The sequence below is a fragment of the Zea mays genome, chromosome 5 (assembly GCF_902167145.1).
Source record: "Zea mays cultivar B73 chromosome 5, Zm-B73-REFERENCE-NAM-5.0, whole genome shotgun sequence".
Lineage (NCBI taxonomy): Eukaryota > Viridiplantae > Streptophyta > Magnoliopsida > Poales > Poaceae > Zea > Zea mays.
This window is the reverse complement of record NC_050100.1, coordinates 207,375,163-207,384,996: the sequence shown is the minus strand read 5'-3', so window position 1 is coordinate 207,384,996 and position 9,834 is coordinate 207,375,163. Positions and strand designations below refer to the sequence as shown.

General features: G+C 45.3%; 2 protein-coding genes across 3 annotated transcripts; one reads left to right on the top strand and one right to left on the bottom strand.

The window, feature by feature from the left end:
• The first annotated feature begins 342 nt into the window (after nt 1–342).
• Nucleotides 343–2,147, top strand: LOC100279453 (uncharacterized). Of its 2 annotated transcripts, none has more exon segments than NM_001152458.1 (3): nt 343–489; nt 972–1,157; nt 1,610–2,124. In NM_001152458.1, coding segments are annotated over 3 exon segments (474 nt in total). In that variant the 5' UTR covers nt 343–429; the 3' UTR covers nt 1,838–2,124.
• Nucleotides 2,148–2,779: 632 nt separating this feature from the next.
• Nucleotides 2,780–7,980, bottom strand: LOC100501892 (P-loop containing nucleoside triphosphate hydrolase superfamily protein). The gene is made up of 7 exons (NM_001196531.1): nt 7,688–7,980; nt 7,492–7,587; nt 5,813–6,233; nt 5,104–5,194; nt 4,282–4,618; nt 4,048–4,196; nt 2,780–3,556 (listed from the first exon to the last, which is right to left on the bottom strand). Exons 2-7 carry the CDS (start codon nt 7,573–7,575, stop codon nt 3,040–3,042), a joined length of 1,599 nt encoding a protein of 532 aa, NP_001183460.1. The 5' UTR covers nt 7,576–7,587; nt 7,688–7,980; the 3' UTR covers nt 2,780–3,039.
• Between the last annotated feature and the right edge of the window lie 1,854 nt (nt 7,981–9,834).

Here is a 9,834-nt window from a genome sequence, read left to right as displayed (position 1 = left end):
CAGAGGTACTGTTCACCTATTTATAGACACAAGTCGCAGCCTGTGACGAATTACAATTATGCCCCTTGCGGAAGTTTACAACATTGACTCGGACATACATGTATAAAAAGGTCATTCTGCCTCTATGTCGGTTTAAAACGCCGAAACTCTATGAAAAGGGACCTTCGGCCATCTCTTAGAAACGACTTTAGCCGAAGCTGCTTCTTCGTGTGAGACCTTCGGCGTACCGAAGCACGACCCCAACAACTAATTAATAATCAGCTTACTAAAAAAGCAGAAAAAAGAGAGATCTAATAAAACCATTCGGAGAGCCGGACAGGTCAATCACTGCTACTCCTACATCGATCAGTGCTGTGTAGACAAGAAAAGCGGGCAGCTTCGTTCAACCCCGAGAAAGCTTGGAGCCAGAGCAGGGGGGGCGAAGAGACGATGGTCGGGATCTTCTCCAGGTTCTCCGCCGGCGCCCACCGCCGCTCCAAGAGCGTGGCCGTGAGTTATCTCTTCCCCCTCTTTCTCCTTCCCCTACTATGCCCACTTTGTACTTCCGTGTCGTTTCTGCTGTAGTTTACTTCCCCAACTCCAAGAAAGGGTCTGCTTGTTTATAACCAGCATATCAGGTCAACAGTAGGTTAGCTTAGCTTCTACAAGGCGTGCAAGGGTCAGATTTGAGCTGGTTTCATTTGCCCCCCTCCTATTTGTTCATGGGTGGATTCTGCTGTCTCCGAGACTCGGTACCTTGCCTTTTTAGTTCCTCTTCCGATTCTTTGATCGGCATGGTTGTAGTTGTAGGTTGCCATTTTTTTGTTATCTTTTATGTTATCTTTTTTTTTTTTGTCATTCGATTGAATTTGGATGGTCTTGCGGCTCGAAAATTGGGGAAAGTAGATTGGCTAAAGCCAAGCATCAGAAGTAATGACCTTACTGTGATCAAGTCTGGCCTAATTTGTGGGAAATCTGCTTTCATCCTGCAGGAGGCTGTCGAGACGCTGGCCCCCAACATAAGTACAGGAGAATCTGACCCAGCGGCAGCTGTTCCTGCGGAGAGCCCCCATGGCATCGAGGTTGGTGTTGAGTTCAAGCCAGTGGAGCGCCCCGTGGAACCTATCAATCTTGATGAGCCAGTGAAATGCCCGCTTCCTGAGCCGTCTATACTGCACGTAAGCCATCCTCTCAGTTCCAGTGGTTTATAGAAAAATGGCTCTAGAATATCAATTTATTGACAAGGCGATTAACTTTCTTTTCTTGCATCGTTCAGTATTAAACGGTATCAGGAAACTTTCTTGTGCTGCAGAATGTGATGTTAAACCATTCTAGTAAACTTCCTTGTGTTGTGTTACAGAATTAGTTACTCGATGCTTGAACTTATTGTTGCGTAAACTGATCGATGGATGATGCTAGGATAGGAGGATATGTGGTGTTTTCAGTATCAAATGCAGACCATATTAGAAATCTTTCTTGTGCTGCAGACTTAACTGCTAGGTCTCATCTTGACAGTCTGGTCTTGTATATGCTTCAAGTTCGACGTTTCCTTAGCAGTAAAGCATCAGCTATTCCAGTCTTTACTTGTTCCCTTATCGGTTTGATCGGTTGATGGTCCGATGGATGCTAGGACGGGAGGATATGGAAGGAGAAAATGTCTTCAGTCAGCACGAGGGTGAGAACAGACTTGCCGGTCGTGAAGGAAGGGTCGCAGCTGGAGCCTGACGGTAGCAGCGCTAGGTCACGATCTGCAGTTCCAAGGCGCGCCATACTGCCCTCCGTAAGCGCGCCCGAGCACAACATCCTAGCGCTGCTTGACGAGTGCGACGTCTCCGGGAGCCGTGGCTCTGCTGAATGAGCTCGAGTTGGGCGTCGCCAGCACATTGTAACTAAACTGCGTTTGCCACGAGCTGATCTGAGCACAGCAAACCTTACAGTATGTCTGAAAAGAATTGGAACTACGCAACAGATCTTTTGTCTGGATTGTATCTATAAATACGAGTGAAAGCGTTTTGGGGAAATTGTCTCGCACTTGTCGGAGGCAGTTATGGTTACTGAAACTGAAACACTTGGTTTTGTGTTGTAACTTTTGCACTGTTGAGTGCGAGCATGCAGCTCTGAATGTGACGCCAAGTTGTCAAGTGCAAAATGAACTGGAAAATTTGTTACGGGTAGGCAGTGGTTGCTACTTATCTATCAAATCTCAATTCGCTTGCCCGTAGATTTGCCGCTACCGCCGACAGCCGCAGCTGCGGTGCCGTCGGCCTCACCGGGATCGTGGGCCATGCCATGCATGACATGCCTGGCGACTGGAGCAGGAGACGGTGGCGACAGGTTAGGTCCGGGCGGTTGTGACAGATGATAATGCCGGATCGCCAACAGTGGGACGACTCGAGTTGAGGCACAGCGGACGAACATTTTTACTGTGAGAGAATGTCACTTGTAGGTATCGACGGCGCAGGACATTGTCGCGCACCAGCGAAGATGGGTGAATGGAACTGCTCAATTCATTCACGGGCAGAGCGGTACTATAGACTCTAGATTTTAATTTTACACTATAAACTTTATAAAGATCAAATTAGATTAGGATCGGACTCTATTTATATTTGTTTTTTTAACTAAAATTATTTAAAGGTTCTAACTTATTGTGACGAGCATCAGTAGGTACGACACATCTACAAGAGCTGCAAAACAATGCCAACACCATTATAGCCACTGGCTCACTGTCGATTATTGTCAGTAAATCAGACTATTTTATGACGAGCATCAGTAAGAAGATAGAAGACTGACCAAACAGTATAATGCATCAAAACGGGGCCAGCTTGCTGGGTGTGTGTGTGACCTGTCGCCAAAGTTTCCATCACATGCCACATGCAACCCTCATCTCTTATACCAAAAAAGTTACCATCGCCTACCACCTTAGACCAACCTGGTAAGGCAAATGGAACAAAAGAATAACACGGGGCATGCAAAACGCCTGCCCGATGAAGCAATCTATCCCGGGGGGGAAACACAGTACATCCCACGGCAAAATGGGGGTGAATCAAAAAAATTGGTAAACTAGGCATCCTGCTTTGGCTCCTCACCGGCTAATCTTCTCCGCTGCTTGTGCTCAGCGACCTTGTAGTCCACAACCTCACGGAACAGGCCTGGGGTGAGCTCGCAGTCCTTGCTCCCATAGACAGCGGCCTGGACGCTTGCCATCATCTTCGCTATCTCTCTTCCAGAGAAGCCCTGGGTCCTGGATGCCGCCTCCCGGATCAGGTCATCAGTGATGCCTTTCACCTCAATCTTCTGGGGCTGGCGACGGAAGAACTGGAGCCAGCTCTTCTCATGTTTGTCACCAGCTTTGATTATGTACTTGTCCAGATATAGCTTCAGGAGCTTGAATCGCTCATCTTCCCCAGGCAGGGGAAATTCCAGGACCTCATCAATACGGTCAGCAACAGCAGAGTCAAGATCACCGGGTCTGTTGGTGGCAAGTGCAAGGACAATGTCCTTGGATTGGTCACCTGTGCGGAAGAGGAGAGCATTCAGGGCACTCCTTTGAGCTTCACTCATGTAAGTTTTGTTCCGTCTGCAGGGTACAAAAAAACAATCTGAGATGTCACAACACTACAATTTGCAAGCTAAGGGAGACAAAACACAACTGAAATATAATTGGATCTTTGCACACTCAAAATAGAACAATGGCAGAAAATAATTGATGCAATACACTTCTACTACAGAATACTAAATTTCTATTGCAAATTGTAGTGTTCTTAATAATGTACTTAATAATTTCACTGCTTAACTGCCCCTCTCTATACATTTCAAGTCACCGAACAGTTGGTGATTAGTTATAGTTATAGAGCCGCACATTTCTATTGCAAAATCATTTGTGCTAGATGAATTGACTTAATAGCATCATAAGTCAACACGGTAGATTTGAACTCTCTTGGTAATCACGAAAATACGGCTATGCTAGCAACAGAAAATTTCTGGACTCCATGCTATGATGCTGAAAATTCAAATGGTGTCATGGAAGTCCAAACAAGAAAAGTGTCTGAAGATTTTGTTTGCACTTACTCGCACAAGAAAGCATCTGCTTCATCTATGAAGAGAAGCAAACCCCTGTTAGATTTCTTCGCCCAGTCAAACAACTGATGAATCTTGGTGACTGCTTGTGATCCCAATGGTGCAACATCTCCACCAGTCATTAGTGCATAATCTAATCCCTGTAAGTGGCGACAACATTAGTGGGACAGTAGCATTTCAAACATTTTTATTGATGCTGACATAGGTATGGTCTATAAAACATACAGAATTGCGAGCAAGTTCTCGTGCTGCCATGGTTTTCCCTGTGCCAGGAGGCCCATAGAAAAGCATGTTCCTGAAAGGAGCTTGATGAAGTTTTGTATTGGCCGTGGCATTAGCAAGCTGCTTCACTCTCTTCTGGAGAGAAGGATTTAGAATAACATCACCAAACCCATTTCTGTCCTTCCCTAGGTTGCTTCCATTCTTCAGTTTGCTAGTCAGGGTACTTGTAGCACGTGAGAGGAAACCAGACCAGGGATATTTCCCACGTGATGACTCCCTTATCAGTGATGGCTGACCCAGGATACGATCAACATAGCCCCAGACTACTCTTGCACCCTCCCTGGGAAAAATACGTGAACGGTGAATCTATGTAAGGACATCAAGCAAAAAAGTTAAGTTTTTAGTGCATGAATAAAGTGTGGAAAAAACTACCTCCAAAAAAATCAACAGAAAGCTTATGTTCATTTGTGCAGATTCCTCATGCATCATTTGAAATAAATGCATTGGTCTTGAAATAAAATGTGGTAGATATAGGAATCATCCAAAGCAAACAAAGGGGCAAATTTAGAAGAAATAGAGCAACTACTCATACTGTGACTACTCCTAGAATTCAAACCCATAAATTGCATAAGATGTGACTCTAGCACCCCAAATGGTTTCTTATTCATCATTGAGTTTAAAAGCTGAGAGGTGGATACACAGCAGCAGTTTAATTCAGCAACTTTGAGCTCCAATGCAGATTAAGAAACAGTGGAGTTGCAGTGAGTCTGTGAGTGAACCACAACTAAAACCGGAAATTGAAACAAAGTCCACCATGAACTTTACCTTGTTGTGTATATCCCTGCAGCAAGTGCTGTTACCCCTCCAACTGCTACCACTAGCTTATTTTGGTCGGTTAATATCGTTCGCAAACCACCTGGGGAAAAAGGGAAAGAAGATATCACACAAAAAAGGTGTCACAAAGTTTTATATGTCACCACTCACCACTGAAGTTCCATAATATAATAAGCATATAAAGACCCCTAACATCTGCGGAAGGGCGCCTAGCCGAGTGGTTAGGACGTCGAGTAGCATGCCTCAGGTCTTGGGTTAAATTCCACAGGGAGAGCATTTCAGTCTAAGGTTAAAAAAATCCCCTCGTCCGCCCCATAAACCAAAGCATAGGTCTATGGCATGGCCCAATTCTCACTTGGGCAATGGATTCCGCTGTGTAAGGGTGGACCCAGGGTTCGGGTGTTTTCTCGACCTGGTGAGAAAGTCTTCTTATTGGTCATGCTGTGGAGGCGCTCATACCCCCATAGGTCGAGCTTGTTTTAGTCCCCTAACATCCCTAGGTTGGATACAATATAGGAGTAAACAGTTTGAGTAAAGTAACATTGTGCTGGTACACATATAAATACCAGTTTTAATTACAAGTAATAACTTTGGAAGTTTTATCAAGTCGCCCAAGTTATTTGACAAAAACCATTAAAAATAGCTTAAGAGAACTGCAGAAAAAGGTCCAATAAAGAACTAGTCACTTAGTAAGGCATACCTCCTATATGCTCAAATGTTGTATTTATCACTTGGATCCACTTCTCTCTGTCAGCATTTATCTCCTCCAAAATCAATCGTCTCTTCACATCTTCAGTTTGCCTTGTTACTAGTATTCTCCCCTCCGCCTCTGCCATGGCTTTCTTTGAAATGGTCGCCTGCTCTAGATCAGCCCTATGTCTCTCTGTCTGTCTCCGTTGTTCCTGGATTTGCTCCTCAGTCGCCCGCCTGATCTGCTCTAGCCTAATCCCAGATTCCTCTTGCATCTTCACAAGCTCCTGGTTCCTTAACCTCTGCGCCTCATGTTCAGCCTGCAGTCGCTTCCTTTTTAGCTCATCCTCGTATTGAGCCATCTGCGACTTAATTTTAGCTCGTTGTTGATCAAGTTTTTTCCTTTCTTCAAAATCCACCCGTTTTTGCTCCTACAAAATGGCTCATGTTAAAAAATAAATTTGAGCACAGTATACTTAATGACTTAGCAAAGCATAAGTATACTCTCTCCATTCTAATTCCAAATTTTAAGTTGTTCTAGCTTCTCTAGATACATAGCTTTCACCATGTATTAAGATATATCTAGGTGCATAGCAAAATCTATGTACCTAGAAAAGCCAGAACGACTTACAATTTACTCCCTCTGTTCCAAAGTATAAGACGTTTTGGCTTTTCTAGATACACAGTTTTTGCTATGCACTTGGATATACACTACGTCTAGTCTCGGTACCCAGTAAGAGTGATGTATCTAGAAATGTCAAAACATCTTATATTTTGGAACAAAGGGAGTAGAATGGAGGAAGTATTTAACATGACAGTGTTTATTATGAGAATTAAACAATTTATACAAATGTTATAGAAGTATAAAACCCCTCATCTCACATGCTTGCTGCAAAACTCTTTCATTTTCACCAAATATCTTTACAAATACATAGGTCAGTCAAATGAATATAAAAATAATAAGATTAAGAGACTTGTCTTGGAAAAACTATGGGGGCTATAAGTGTGCAAAGTGACACTTGTGACTGGAGAAATTATGCAACCGTAAACATCAATTTACCAATCCCTTCATCACAGATCCACACTATTCAATGAATAAATAAGGGTGACATGATCTGAAGTACTTAATGTGTAATAGAACCAATGCACAGGCATAAACTCGGTTCAAGTTAATCAATAGCATTCTGACAGACTTGTACAATACTGCAAAAATAGGAGCAGTAATGAATAAGTAAATCTAAGATGTTGTATGTTGATTACATTGCACACCAACATCTGTGTTGCAGACAGCCAAGAAGGTCACGGTCTGTACAATATGGGCAGACAATTCAGGATTTCAAGAATATAGAATTATATAAAGCAGTTTGTTAACTGCAGCATAGAATAAAACCAGTCAACAATGGGAATGCAAACACTATGGAAGCACATGACCGAAGGTCCTGTATCCATGGCAATTATGACCTAGTGTTGCTCATTTTGGAGTTTCCAGGAGGGCATAGAATCATCATTTGTAATCTTAAAACTCGAAACTATACATTTTTCACGCAGTAGTTCTCCAAAATGGCTCATTACTGCTTACCCCAGACGAGATGAGCTTGGGACTAAAATGCTTTGTAGCTATTAAGTTAGTTAGAGTAAGTGCTAATTCCTTCGTACAAGCCAACAGTGATGGGATGAGAGATGTCTCACAAGCTCGATCTCGGCCAGTGCCTTCTGCAACTCGAGTTTCTTCGCAGCTATTTCCTGCTGGTGAGTCTCCTCCTGCTTCTTCATAAACTCGAACAGCTGCACAACCACGAGTGAAAACAGCCCCCAGTCACAAAAACACTCCGTAGGACGAAATAAGATAAATAACCGACGAGAAAGGCACTAAAAAGATGACCACCTTTTTGGGGTCCGACGCCTGCTTGAGCTTGTTAATCGCCTCCACCCCACGCTCCAGCGGCGCGGGATCGAAGCCCGCCGCACTAGTGCGAGGGTGCTGAGTCGAAACCTTCGGCGCCTCCTCCGGGGCATTGGACTCCTGAGGCGGCGGCGCGGCGGGGGCAGGGGCCGGGGCCGGGGCCGGGGAGGGGGCGGAGGAGTAGAAGCCGGGGAAGCGGAAGGTGGAGCCGCCCCCGTCGGCGTGGGCCCGCTCGGAGGAGAGCACAAAGGCGGCCCCCGCGGAGACGGCCGCGGCCGCTGCCTTAGCGGCGGCGGCGGCGGCCATGGTCGTGAGTCGTGTGGGTTTGGGCGGGTAGGGTTTAAGGCTGGCTGGCTGGCCGTCCTCTCGATCAAAACCGCGGTAGGAGATGCGAGTGTTTGTGCGTGGCAGCGTGGGTATTGGGTACTACTGGTTAGACGGTTCCGCGGGTCGTCTTGCGGCCCAAGAAGGTCGGCTTTACTCTTTTTTCTTGGGATACAATCTAACAAAGCAGAAGCAGGGGCTCTCTAGAGTTCGCTTCTGATATTTTTCAGTGGGGACAATGTTAGTGGTTTGTTGCGTTAGTATAGTTAGTCACCAGTATTTTATTGTTATAAATTCAAATATTTTATAATTCATAGATGTAGACACTGTTTATACTTGAACACGCAAAGTCGTAGTCAGTACAACCCCCCTCTTGCTAGGATGGGGTCTATTAACAGTTATTTTATAAATTCTGTTTTTATATTAATATAATGTTTATGCGTGTGTATAGTGTACTAGGCATATGAATATCTTTTATTATTTGGTATGTTTTGATGATGTGTTGATGGTCTTGTTGATCTGCTAGTTATTGGTATGCGGTTGCTTTTGTAAGAATTTTACGTGTGTGTTGGGCACCAAATTGAGCCACCAGATGGTCCGTGTCTGTGGGCCGGACGGTCCGCGCGCGCAGAACAGATTAGTTTTCCGAGTTTCTTGTTGTGTTTGTTGACGAAATTCACGGAATTAGCTTGGGGAGTTTGTTTGTAACGGGTCCAACCCCCCTCCTCTATAAAAACAGAGGAATACGGTCGATTTAGAATAATCAATCGAAACTACAATCAATACAATTTATGTTTTATCTTAGGAGTAGTTCTAGTCTAGTTTTAGTTTAGTCTTCCAATCTCCAAATTCTCCGCTTCTATTTGACTCTACGTCGATTAGAGGAGTCTAGGTCGGCCTACCGAGCCTAGACAACACCTAGGATCTCTCCTCCCCGACGGGGTCCCTCCCGGGAGCAAGATCCAGGCGACGCCGGTGACTTCCGTCGTCCCTGCGCACGCGCGGACCGTCCGGCCCCAGTGTGTGGACCATCCGGCTGTCAGGCAGGAAAACCTAAGCCCTGCGCCAGGTCGTGGACCGTCCGCTCCTGTGCAGAGATCACCATCGCGGTTCTTGTTTAGTGATTGGCGCCCGAAAAAGTCACCAACACACTTTTGGCGACTCCGCTGGGGACAGCACATATAGACTCATCAAATCGGTTCTTAATGGCCGGTTCAAGGGATAGCTCTGACATCTCCCCCAGCAATATTATAGAGCCGACTTGGGAGACCTTGCCCGCTGACGAACAGCTCCAGTTCGAGGAGCACAAGGAGCAGCTGATCCAAGAAGCGAAGGCGAAATTCCTGGCCAACTTCAAGGTAGACAGGAACAACAAGGTCGTTCGGCAACGGACGACTGATCCGGCTTCGCTCCGACCCACACCGGATATCCCCAATGTAAGTAACATCAACGAGCTCCAATCTCTTAAAGCTTACATAGATGAACAACGAGAATAAATGCAACATAACGTAGGGGGTATACAAAAGGATTATAAAAGGATAGTACGTGCGTTTGATAAATCCACTGTTGCAAATTTTCCTTCACACGAGGTTGAATTGGGGGAAATACACGTAATTCATCGGCTACAGGTTGTCACGACCAGGCACAACCCCTTTATGGGACGTCGATGAACGCGTACCTTGAGCAACCACAAATCGACAGTAAATTAGCCAATCTGCACATGTCCGAACCGTCCGCACGTGAGCGTGGACCGTCCGGGCCAGCAATGGCCGGTCCTATTTTTAATGAGTTATCAAGATATGCGT

Coding starts and splice junctions, on each gene's coding strand:
- LOC100279453 (XM_020553273.3), top strand. CDS start 702: ATGGGTGGATTCTGCTGTCTCCGAGACTCG. Junction 732..971: donor TCTGCTGTCTCCGAGACTCG/GTACCTTGCCTT, acceptor TTCATCCTGCAG/GAGGCTGTCGAGACGCTGGC. Junction 1,158..1,609: donor CTGAGCCGTCTATACTGCAC/GTAAGCCATCCT, acceptor GATGGATGCTAG/GACGGGAGGATATGGAAGGA.
- LOC100501892 (NM_001196531.1), bottom strand. CDS start 7,575: ATGAAGAAGCAGGAGGAGACTCACCAGCAGGAAATAGCTGCGAAGAAA. Junction 4,619..5,103: donor GCAGGGATATACACAACAAG/GTAAAGTTCATG, acceptor TATTTTTCCCAG/GGAGGGTGCAAGAGTAGTCT. Junction 4,197..4,281: donor GAGAACTTGCTCGCAATTCT/GTATGTTTTATA, acceptor CGCCACTTACAG/GGATTAGATTATGCACTAAT.